This window comes from Callospermophilus lateralis, chromosome 20 (genome assembly GCF_048772815.1).
Source record: "Callospermophilus lateralis isolate mCalLat2 chromosome 20, mCalLat2.hap1, whole genome shotgun sequence".
NCBI lineage: Eukaryota > Metazoa > Chordata > Mammalia > Rodentia > Sciuridae > Callospermophilus > Callospermophilus lateralis.
The window spans coordinates 6,543,220-6,555,788 of NC_135324.1; the positions used below are offsets into that span (position 1 = coordinate 6,543,220).

Below are 12,569 nucleotides of genomic sequence, written 5' to 3' on the forward strand. Positions count from 1 at the left end.
GTATTCCCACGGGAGAAGCATTTCTTATATGACACGGAGTCTCGGGGTAAAATGGAGTCTGTTTGGTCATTGCCCATGTATTCTGGTCCATAACAAAATCAGACAGTAGGTGTATGATATGATCTTTTGTGACTGCCCTCCTGCACTCTGTATAATGTTTGGGGTTGGTTTGTAAAACAACAACAACAAATAAATAAATAAATAAAACCCCATAAAACATTATGGGGTTTATTTTACAAAACATTATGTACTGGGGTTTGGTGGAAGCTAGGCAAGCAGTCCGCCACTGCGCTACATTCCCAGTCCTACTCTGCATAATGTTTTCAAGGTTCATCCACATAGTAACATGCATCTTTTTAATAGAATATTTTATTTATCTTTTTGATAAGTGATATACTGTGTATATACTCTATTTTCTTACCCATTATCAATTGATGAACGTTTGGGTTAGTTCTACCTTCTGGCTATTAAGAGATATGCTGTGACATTTGTATACAGTATTGGTGTGGACATGTTTTCATTTCTCATAGGAGCGTGTTTGTATGTGTGTGTGAGCGAGAAAGAGAGAGAGAGAGATTTCTGTATTGTAGATCTTACTTTTGAATTGAATCTAGGAGTGCCTTATCACTGAGTCACATTCCCAGCCCTTTTTATTTTTTATTTTGAAACAGGGTCTTTTTTTTTTTTTTTTTATAAATACTTTTTTTTAGTTGTCAATGCACTTTTTTTTTTTTTTTTAATATGTGGTGCTGATAATCGAACCCAGTGTCTCACACATGCTAGGCAAGCGCTCTACCACTGAGCCACAACCCCATCCCCCACCCTGAAATAGGGTCTTGCTCAGTTGTTTAAGGTCTTGCTAAGTTGCTGAGGCTGGCTTTGAACTCACAATCCTCCTGCCTCAGCCTCCATAGCCGATCTAACACTCTTAACCACTACACATTTCAATATCTTTTTCTTTCTGCCATTATTTAAAATTTACTATGAATAACACCAATATCACTCCATCCATTGTCTACATTGCAAAACCATTACCATCACTAATCCTCACCTCAATCCTATAAAACAGGAATCACTGTCTCTGTGGGGCTCACAGAAGAAAGAGGACTGGTTTGAGCCGAAATAACCCATGTAGGGCAGAGGTAGAATCCTAACTTGCATATGCCTGCTTTCTGTGCCCTCTTACCTGATAGCATGGTCTGGACCATACGCATTTCCAAAGCTTTCAAAACATGCCTTCTTCCCTCCTTTCAGGACTTTTCTGGAAATCAGACTGGCTTGGAATCCCTAGGGAGAGCTGCAAACTTACTCCCTGTGCTCTTTTCCCCCCGGCTGGGCTGAAGGCCAGGGGAGTGGCTTCCTGGGAACTGGAAATAAAATGGAGGGAGGCCTGGGCCAGGCTGGGCACAATTGCAAGGAGGCTAGGAGGCTGTGAGGGGGAGGTGAGGAGTCTGGGGTGTTTTTGCTCCTGGAGAGCAGGTGTGGTGGTGATTGGCAGTTTTTCTAGGGATAGGACTGAGGAGTGTGGCCAAAGCAAGTGGGCTGAGGTAGTACTAAGTGTGAAAGGGGGGCTTTCCGCTTCTGTGGGGGCTGGCTTGGGGAAAGCCCAGAGATCTTGGAAGAGCCATGCTACCTGTCTGGGGAGGGGGCTTTTGCTCCATGCCCACTCCTTGTGCCCCCTGCTCTGTGCCCAGCGCTCTCTATGCTGGGCGCTAAAAATAAGAGCGAGCAGCTCAAGGCCAGGTAGCCAGGGATTGGAGAGGCTAGAAACTGGGGCTTCAAGACTAAACGTTCAGCTCTGGGTCAGGGAAAGACATTATAGGAAGGAGTAACTTGTGTGAAAGGTTTGGAGTACGCAAAAGTTTCAGTGTGGTGATTTAGGAGTAAACGTGGAGACAGCTGAGCCCAGGGCTACCTGCCTAGACCTGTGCTGTTCAATGTGGTTGACAGGAGTCACAGGCCACAGTGGCAATTTAAACTGAAATTAGCTAAAATTCAACAAAATTAAAAATCCACCTTCTTAGTCATATTAGCCACATTTCAAGTGCTCGATTGCCCCATGTGGCTCATAGCTATGGTATTGGAGAGCACAAACAGAACACCTCCACCATCACAGAAAGTTCTTTGGGCCAGCGGGAAGTCTGAGTGATTTGATTGCTTAAGGACTCGTGGGAGAGGGCAGGCTCAGACCAGGCTGGCTGCCTAGGAAACCTCTGGACTATAGGTGACCTTCAGGTCCCCAGAAGCAAGCATGAGGTGGTGTGACTCACCTCCTGCCAGTGTAAAGTGAACTCTGCCCTGGGGACAGGAGCAACCCAGGCAGGGCCTCTTCAGCCCCAGCTTGGGATCCCTGTTCAGTGTGGCAGAGCCAGTGACAGAGAAACATGGAGTGAGTGGAGCTGGGGCAGGGGAGCAGCTACCAGCGGGGGCTGAGCCTGAGCACAGAGCTGAGGATGGGAGCCTATGGCTTGGTCATAGACATACATGGGGCTGGTGTGTGTGAATCGGGATGAGAGATCAGTGCCGGGACTTGCTGGACTGGAGGCTGAGTTGTACTGTGTCCAATGACCAGAGAGAGGGACACCCTTCCTTCCCACTCTAACCACCTTTTTCTGCCTCCTTCCCAGATCCAAAACACTCCAGCTGATGAGGATGGAATATGCCATGAAGTCCCTCAGCCTTCTCTACCCCAAGTCCCTGTCCAGGTAAGGAGAGCCAATGGTGGAGGGGTAGGAGAGCTACCTAGGAGCTGTAGGTGAGACCTTCTCAAATGTGAATGGCTGTATAAGTCACGTGGGAATCTTGTTAAAATACAGATTCTGATCTGGAGATCTGAAGTGGCACCTGGGGTTTTGCAAGTTTGAGAAGCCCCTAGGTGACGTGAACGCTGCCACCATCAACCCAACGACCACACTTGGGGTAGAGGTGGGAAGGCTCTGTGCTTGGTGCTTCCATTCCTGATCTTGTGTAGGCCTCACAATGACTATGGGAAGCAGGGGTTATTATACCAAACGTATAGATAAGGAAACTGAGGCACAGGGTGGGCACTCTCCCTCACCTAGCAGATCTGTAACAGAGCCGAGATTTGAACTTGGGCCTATGCAAATCCAAGCTCCATCTTCTCTCCACTTCTTTGGTTCTGCTTTGTGTACCTCGGTGTCCAAAAACATCTCAATTGACCATAGGCTTCCCCGACTTCATCCCACTTTACTGGTAAAATGAGCAAGGCCACGAGAAGAAAGTGGTCTTGCGGGGATGCGGGGTGGGTCTTCTATCAACTTGCTACTCTTCATGGTCCAAGAACCAGCCAAATTGACATTACTTGGGAACTTGTTAGACATATGAGACCTTCAGGTCCCGTCCGCACCCACACTAATCAGAATCTTCATTTGAGCAAGATCTGCAAGTGACTTATATGCCCACCAGAGTCTGTGTAGGTTCCTGAGTAAGGCCATCTGGAGCACATCCCACCATCTGGGTGGGATGAAGGAGGCACATGACAATCCTAGTCTGAAGTGGTAGATAAGTGGCTCATCCTGATATTCCCAACTTCCCCCAGGCATGTGGCAGTGAGCACTTCAGTGGTGACCCAGCAGCTGCTGTCTGAGCCCAGCCTGGAGGCCCCCAGGGCCCGGCCCTGCCGAGTAAGCACAGCAGATCGGAGAGTGCGCAAGGGCATCACCGCACACAGCCTTAAGGACCTGTTCCACAAGGTGAGGGGCCTGCCTGTACTCCACACAGTCCAAGTCCCGGGGCCTTAGCTGAGAGCTGGCCCTGCCAGTTGCCCCTGTCTTCCAGGTCATGAGCTGGGATTTGACAGGAGTGGAAAGTCTTCCTTTCTGATATTAGCACCCATGGTGTTGTGGCACCCCCTCTTTCACAGAAAACCTTAATTAAGCTTCTCCAGACATCTTCTTCACCATAATTGATCTTAGGACTATCAGCAAGAGTCTCTACAAAAGAGTTCAATGTAGTTAAACTTTGTATTTCCTATTGCTCTATCTTATTTGGCCACCGGCCTACAAGAGATCAGCACTCCAGGTGCTAAACACCCCTTTACTAGTTTTTCACAAACATTTATGGAATATCCAGTGTAGTAGTTTGTAAAAGTGTGTTTGCAAATGCAAGGTGTGATAAAAAAAAAAAGACAGATCCTTTAACAAGGCCTCTGGTCTTGAGCCAGAGCTTCACAGAGATGTTTACTCCAAAGATAAGAGAAGATGTTCCTAATTGGGCTCCATGGTAACAGCTGGCAGAGGAAGGGAAGAAAGGGGAGAAGCTCTCTCCTTCTCAGGTGTTGTCCTTGAAGGGTTAATTTCCCAGAAAGGTGAAAGAAAAAAGCTGCTTTTGTGTGAACTTCTGCAGACTGTGAAATTCTGAGCCCCTTCCCTTACATGCTGGGTATAAAGTTCTGAAACTGCCTGAACTTGGGGGTTCAGGGGGATTGATTGATTACAGAGAAAGCTTTGCCCTCTGAACCTGGCTATAGCCAAATAAACCTGCTTCCTGATTCCTATGCAGTGTCCTGCCTCGTTGTCCCTGGTTCAAAAGGAGATTCTTGTAGCCACTGAGCTTTGGAGTCCCCCACTCAGAGTCCTATTGCCAAAAAATGTGAGGAGGAACAACAGTGAGACTCCATCTTTTCAAGATTATAGACAGGTCTGAAGGGAATCCTACTGCAGGCTCACCTTGTATTTTCCTTGCCCTAGTCTTTGGATTGGCCATTTTTCTCCTAAAAATTCTGCTTCATTTCAAAGGAGAATGGTATTTCAAAAATCAGGATCTGGAAGCTAGGCATATTAATCTATTGGTGTAATGCTGACCCCAGACCCCTTTTGAAGAATTTTAAGCAGGAAAATATATTCTCTAGTGAATCAATCAAGAAATGTAAAGTGAGGGGCTGGGGCTGTAGCTCATTGGTAGAGCGCTTGCCTAGCATGTGTGAGGTACTGGTTCAGTCCTCAGCACCACATACAAATAAATAAAATAAAATGAAGGTGTTATGTCTATCTAAAACTTTAAAAAGTTTTTAAAAAAGAAATGTGAGAATTCTGTCATTCCAAAATAATTAATAATGTGGTTATTAATGTCCGGAATGGTCTATTCTTATATAAACATATATATTCTATGACATGTCATGGGTTTCTTTCCATTTTAATCAACACAGTATACAAATGTAGTAAATGCTGCTTATGGATCATGTACTCTGCTAGATGATTTACAGCATTTCTTTTTTTTTTAAGATAGAAGAGAGAAAGAAAGAGAGAGAGAATTTTTTAATATTTATTTTTCAGTTTTTGGTGGACACAACATCTTTATTTTTTTTTCTTATTTTTATGTGGTGCTGAAGATGAAACCCAGCGCCCCACGCATGCCAGGCAAGCACATTATCACTTGGGCCACATCCCCAGCCCATTTTACAGCATTTCTTTTAATTAAAACCTTAAAGGCAGTTACTACAATTTCCATTTTCCAGAGGCAGAGGCTGAGTTTATTCTCTGAGATTTTTATTATCATTATTAATAGTAGTAGTACTAGAGATTAATCCCAGGGGTGCTGGATTTATATCCTCAGCCCTTTTTTTGAGGAGTGGGAGTGGTAACCAGGGATTGAACTCAGGGGTACTCAACCACAAGCCACATCCCCAGCCTTATTTTGTATTTTATTTAGAGACAGGGTCTCTTTTGCTGAGACTAGCTTTGAATTCGCAATACTCCAGCCTCAGCCTCCGGAGCCACTGGGATTACAGGCATTCGGCACCACACCCAGCTTCAGCCCTTTTTATTTTATTGTAAGGCAGGGTCTCACTAAGTTGTCCAGGTTGGCTGGGCAAATGAGATCCTCCTGCCTCACCCTCCCAAGTAGTTGAGATTACAGATGTGCACCATTGTGCCTGACCATATTCTGGCATTTAAACTCAGGAAGTGAACTCAAGAACACTTGCAATTTTAGGGTCGGGGATATGGCTCAAGCAGTAGCACGCTCGCCTGGCATGCGTGAGGCACTGGGTTTGATCCTCAGCACCACATACAAATAAAATAAAGATATTATGTCCACCTAAAAAAGCTAAAAAATAAATATTTTAAAAAGAACACTTACATTTTTTTAAAATATATATTTTAGTTGTAGGTGGACATGGTGCCTTTATTTAATTAATTAATTTATTTAATTTATTTAATTTATTTATTTATTTATTTTAAACAATTGACTTTATTTATTTATTTATTTTTAATATTTGGCAGACACAACATCTTTGTTTGTATGTGGTGCTGAGGATCGAACCCAGGCCGCACGCATGCCAGGCGAGCGCACTACCGCTTGAGCCACATCTCCAGCCCCAATTAATTTATTTTAATTAAAACCTTAAGGTAGTTACTACTATTTCCATTTGGCTCAATGGTTGAATGCCCCTGAGTTCAATTTCCACTACCAAAAAAAAAAAAAAAACCAAAAACAAAAAACTTGTGCACAAGAGTTCCCAGAAGCATTTTTATAATAGTAAAAAAGTGGAAACAACCCTAATGTTCATCAACTGTTGAAAGAATTAAAAAATATGATACATCTATCTAGTGAAATATTACTAACCAAAATGAGGAATGAATCATGCTATGATATAGATGACTTTTGAAAACATTCTTAGACGTGAGTCTTAGGAGATCCCATGTTGTATAATTCAATTTATATGAAATGTCTGGAAAAGACAAACCCATAGATACAGACAGTAGAAAGTTGCTATGGGATAGGGAATGGGAAAAATGGATAGTAGGTTTATTTCAGGGGTTATGAAAATGCTCTGAAATTAGATAGTAATGATGATTGTACAACTTAGCAAATATACTGAAAAGCACTTTAAAAGAGTGAAATTTATTGTACATAAATTATATCTCACTAAAATTTCATATATATATGAAATTTCATATATATAACCTCTGTTATATTTTATTGGACTAAACTATTCTAGACTATTAACTCTGAAGTCAAGTACCAAGAGGTACCATAATATAAAAATCTTTGGTGGGGATGCCATGGTAGAATGATGCCTGGGTCTCTGTGCCATCTCCTGGTTTGAGACCCTGGCTCTTTACCTGGCAACTGAAGTGGTATGATGAGTGTCTTCCACACACCAGCTCTGTGGCTACATGTGGATGGCAGAAGCATCACTAACCTTATTCCCCAGGTTCGGGATGTCTTGATGCTGGCAAACAAACCCTTCTCCCTGGTGCTGGAGAAAGATGGCACAATTGTAGAGACAGAAGAGTATTTCCAAGCCCTGGCAGATGATACGGTGTTCATGGTCCTCCAAAATGGGGAGAAATGGCAGCCTCCATCAAAACAGGTGAGCTCCTACCTATGTAGGGGAGAAAACTGAGAGCTTTGGAGAAGTCTTGAAGTATGCCAACCACGTTTGTCTTGCTACAGGGGCTTAGGTACCAACTTTCCCATAAGTCCACCAAGAAGATTGATGTGGCCCGCATAACCTTTGACCTGTACAAGCTGAACCCACAGGACTTCATTGGCTGCCTGAATGTGAAGGCAACACTCTATAATACATACTCCCTTTCCTATGATCTGCACTGCTACAAAGCCAAGAGCATGGTGAAGTGAGTGAACTGGGGTGAAGTGGGGTCGGAGTGGGTACAGAGCAATGGCAGAGTCCCTATCTGTCCATATTGAGCCCTGCCCTTCTCAGGGCCTGGGTCTGGCACTGGAGTAACAAGCGTAACAGTAAGCATTCATGTAGGACTTACAATTATATCTAAGTGCTTGAGTTGTACTCCTAGTGTGTGCCAGAGGGGTACAGGTACTCCATGATGGAACCTTGATACAGGTAGTTGTTTACCTTCTACTACGGCAAACTGCATCTTTTCACCTAAAAAAGTAAGTTTTCTTAAGCAGTCTTCTAATGAACTTTTTTGGGGCAAAAAGGAGGGAGGGATTGAACCCAGAGCCCCATATACACTGAACACATGCTCCAGCAATGAGCAGTAAATCAACTTTGTTTTTTTTGGGGGGGTAGTACTAGTCATTGAACTCAGGGGCACTTGGTCACTGAGCCCTATCCCAGCCCTATTTTGTATTTTTATTTAGAGACAGCATCTCACTGAGCTGTTAAGCACCTTTCCGTTGCTAAGGCTAGCTTTTGAACTCGAGATCCTCCTGCCTCAGCCTCCTGAGCCTCTGGGATTGTAGGTGTGTGTCACTGCACCCTGCGCCAGTGAATCAAGTTTTTAAAAACAAACATGTGTCAAAGATTTTATTGAACTCATCAATTAATGAGAGAACTCGCAAGAAGTTACAATCAGTTTAAAGAACAATTCAAATTCCCATATTTGTAGTTCTGCTGATAATGACGAGTTAAATTTATAGATAACAAACTGAATTTTTCCATGGCGGTAGAAGAGATGAAGTAATCTTCCTTCCATAGGGACAAATTAATTTGTATGTCTATGGAGAAGAAGCATTTGTGTTGTCTTAAACTTTTTCTTTTGAAAGTTTAATCAAGTATCACAAGAAAATGAAAGGTATGAAATCATAAGACAAGTACGGTTATGATGTGTTTCCCAAATCCTACTGCCCCAGTGTTGTTCTGAGAATTCTTATCCCATTAGGCGGCTTATGGTCCCTGAGTCTAAAGTGATACAATCTGTCCAAAGCCACAAAACTAGATAGCAGCAGAGCATGGCCTCCAGCCAGTTTCTTCTGCTGGATTCTAGTTGTCCACAATTGTTTTATTTAGTGTTTCCTGAGTACCTACTGTGTGCCTGGTCCTATGCTACAAACTAAAGATACAGAGATGAATCAGACATGAGAACAAGAACAAGGTTCCATGAGAGCAAGAATGTCTGTTGCTTCTGGAACCTTGGTGAATGCCAGCACATAGTAGATATTCAAATAATCATAGAATTATTCAATTATTGAATAATCATAGAATTATTCAAATAATCAGCTGGGGGTGTAGCTCAGTGGTAGAGTGCTTGCCTAGCACCACTGAAGCCCTGGGTTCCATCCCTGACATTGCAGGGGGACAGAGTAGAATGAATAAAAATGTATGTGATCTTTGTTTTCAGGGAAATCCTACTGAGGGTCTCCAGAGCGCCACCAAATCATGTAGCTAAACTATATCAGGTTTCTTGGCTTGTTTAGTTTCCCCTCTGCGTAGCCGATCTCAGAAGCGGGAACTGAGGCTGTGAAGTGCTACCTGTCAGAGGCAAATCAGGGACAGGCTGGAGCCTGGTTTTGTGGCTAAAGCTTCTATTTTCCCCAGTAGCTATTTTCCCCGTCATATTGCCATACCGTTCCCCATCTTGATATGAGATTGCTGTCAGTATCTACCAGATTTCAAAATCTAAAGCAAGAAATTTTAGCCTTTAAACTCAGTCCATTTATGGGAAATGGAACTCTCAGACCTAAGCAAAGTAGATATATCATTATCAAAAATCAAAAGCAGCTGGGTGCGGTGGTACACACCTGTCATCCCAGCAGCTTGGGAGACTGAAACAAGGGGATTGCAAGTTCAAAGCCAGCCTCAGCAACGGCAAGGCACTAAGCAACTCAGTGAGACCTTGTCTCTCAATAAAACACAAAATAGGGCTGGGGATGTGGCTCTGTGGCCAGTGCTACTGAGTTCAATCCTGGTACCGCTCCCCTCCCCCCAAAAAAAATCAAAAGCAAGCTACACTTAGCTTAGTATTGTTACTACATTTAAAAAAAATTTTTTTTTGTAGTTGTAGATGAACAGCATGCCTTTATTTTTATTTTATGTGGTGCTAAGGATTGAACCCAGTGCCTCTTGCCTCACACGTGCCAAGCAACGTTCTGCCACCAAGCTACAGCCCTAGCCCAGTCACTACATTTTTTAATAAAAATTCGGATAAAATATTGATAGCATAAAATTTACCATCTTCATCATTTTTAAGTGTACTATTTGTAGTGTTGAGTACATTTACAATGTTGTGCAACCATGGCCACTATCCATTTCCAGAACTTTTTCATCATCCTAACACAGAAACTGTACCCCTTATATAATAACCCTCATTCCTCCTGCCCTTAGGCCCTGGCAACCTCTATTCTACTTTTTCTCAATTTTTCTATTTAGGTCCCTCGTAAAAATGGAATGACACAATATTTGTCCTTCGGTGACTGGCTTTCTTCACTTAGCATACCGTTTTGTTTTTTGTTTTTTTCTTTAAAGGGGGGGGAGAATTTTTCAATATTTTTTTTATTTTTTAGTTTTCGGTGGACACAACATCTCCATTTCATTTTTTTTTTCTATGTGGTGCTGAGGATCGAACCCAGCACCCCGTGCATGCCACTCGAGCGCGCCACCGCTTGAGCCACGTCCCCAGCCCTAGCATACTGTTTTTTGAGGCTGATTTGTATTGTAGCATATGACAGAAATTCATTCCATTTTATGGCTGGTAAGCTAGGTTTAAAGCCTCAGTTTTCAAACTTGAGAAATGGGTGTATTTCTCAGCTATATCCCTTAAGTATATTATTTCATTTTATAAATATATGTGAGTATATGTATGCTTGTATATATGTATGTCTCTCTATTTTTTTATTTTTATTATTTTTTGCAGTGATAGGTATCAAACCCAGGACCTTGTACGTGCTAGGCAAGTGCTCTACTGCTGAGCCACAAGCCACACTCCTGGCACCCCTCCCCACAGATTATTATAAATTAATCAAATATTGGAAAAAATCTAGGAGTGGGCTAGTAGCTCAGAGGTAAAGTGCTTACCTAGCATGCACCAGGCCCTAGATTCAATCCCCAGCACTACAAAAAATACAAATAAAGGCCTTATTCAAGGAGCCTAAGTTTGCATGAGAAAGTTGAGGTTCCAGATAGCTTAGCTAATTTCTGTTAACCCAGTTCCATGGGCAGAGGGAAGACAACCCTTGCTCCTTTTTGCATGTTGCTCTAAAATCAAGAAGTGTTTTTAGTCTTCTTCTTCTTCTTTTTTTTTTTTTTTTTTGAGAGAGAGAGAGAGAGAGAGAGAATTTTAATATTTATTTTTTAGTTTTCGGCGGACACAACATCCTTGTCTGTATGTGGTGCTGAGGATCGAACCCGGGCAGCACGCATGCCAGGCGAGCGCGCTACTGCTTGAGCCACATCCCCAGCCCCTGTTTTTAGTCTTTCTATCTCAGTGGACATTTCATTTTATTAATGGAGAAAGCTAACTTGAAAGTACTTCCTCCAGGCCCGTGTGGGAATCTGGGGGAGGATGCATTTGAGAGGATGCAAGGAGGGAGAGTGTTCATATTTTTGACTTGAGTGCTTTTTCATCCCCGCCCGTCCCCAGGGAAATGATTCGCTGGGTCCTCTTCAGCATGCAGGCCACAGGCCACATGCTGCTGGGCACCTCCTGCTACCTGCAGCAGTTCCTGGATGCCACAGAGGAAGAAGGGCAGCCCTCCAAGGTCAAGGCCTCATCCCTCATTCCGAGTTGTCTGAAGATACTGCAATGAAAGCCCAGATCTCAAGGTCTCCCACCAGCCAAGGACGAGACTGGGGACCCTGTGCTCAGCTGGTAGCACCCACAAGCCTGGCAGCTAGAGAGCTTCTTACCTCCCCCATACTTCCCTCACTGCAGAAGACCATGAATAAGGAAGCAGAGGAAGGACTGGGACCCTGGGGTGGGCTGGTCAAAGGAGAACTTTGGGTTCCTGGCCTGACCCAGCTCCTTCCTTCCCCAGTAGCTTAGCTGACCAAGACTGGTCACCCTCAGTCTGTCCCTCAAAAATCTGTCTCCACATGCTGCACTTTACGCCACTCCCTCCCCCTTGCCTTCCCACCCTACTCCTGAGTGAATCGTCAAGCCCACTAATGTAAGAGAGTAGAGAGTTCACAATAAACTATTTATACAAATACATCCTCTTTGCTTGTGTTCTTTGGGGATGGGGTTCTGTTTGGAAGGTTGGAAAACATCAAAGCAAGAGAAGAATCCCTGTCAAATCATTCTGTATGAGGTGGTATTACCAGGAACAGCACTTTTTATTTAAAAAAAAAAAAAATCACAGCTGGGTGGAGTGGTGCGTGTCTGTCATCCCAGCAACTTGGAAGGCTGAGGCAGGAGGATTACAAGTTTGAGGCCAGCCTCAGCAACTAAACCAGATCAAAAGCAACTTAGTGAGAAATAAAATAAATAAATAAAAGGGCCGGGGATGTAGCTGAGTCGTAAAGTGCCCCCTGCGATCGATCCACAATTACCACCACCCCCCCAAAAAAAATTCACAAGTTTGGATTTAAAGTCTACTGAATCTGAGCCTTGAACAGATGATGTAACCAATACCAGGTCAACTTCAAAGTGAAATTTGCCTATTGGAAGAGCTTCCATTAGTGCATTCAGTCATTCTTCTAACTCCTCAGTGTCACATTTTATAACAACTTTTTAAATGTTGAGGTGGAAAAGAACTAAATAAGGCAATTCTCTGTTAATGCCTATCCTAGCTTGCTAGTTTATCTTTCATGATAAAATTTTCTTGGGCTGGGGATGTGGCTCAAGCAGTAGCGTGCTCGCCTGGCATGTGTGCGGCCCGAGTTCAATCCTCAGCACCACATACAA

General features: G+C 43.4%; 1 protein-coding gene across 2 annotated transcripts; it reads left to right on the forward strand.

Annotated features, from left to right (window-relative positions):
* Nucleotides 1-1,363: 1,363 nt before the first annotated feature.
* Nucleotides 1,364-11,876, forward strand: Cidec (cell death inducing DFFA like effector c). 2 transcript variants are annotated; one of them, XM_076841032.1, is made up of 6 exons: nucleotides 1,364-1,442; nucleotides 2,628-2,705; nucleotides 3,560-3,713; nucleotides 7,178-7,336; nucleotides 7,420-7,601; nucleotides 11,307-11,876. In XM_076841032.1, exons 2-6 carry the CDS (start codon nucleotides 2,647-2,649, stop codon nucleotides 11,470-11,472), a joined length of 720 nt encoding a protein of 239 aa, XP_076697147.1. In that variant the 5' UTR covers nucleotides 1,364-1,442; nucleotides 2,628-2,646; the 3' UTR covers nucleotides 11,473-11,876. The 2 variants fall into 2 exon arrangements, with proteins under 2 accessions (XP_076697147.1, XP_076697146.1); XM_076841031.1 differs by lacking the exon at nucleotides 1,364-1,442 and adding an exon at nucleotides 2,248-2,389.
* Nucleotides 11,877-12,569: the final 693 nt, after the last annotated feature.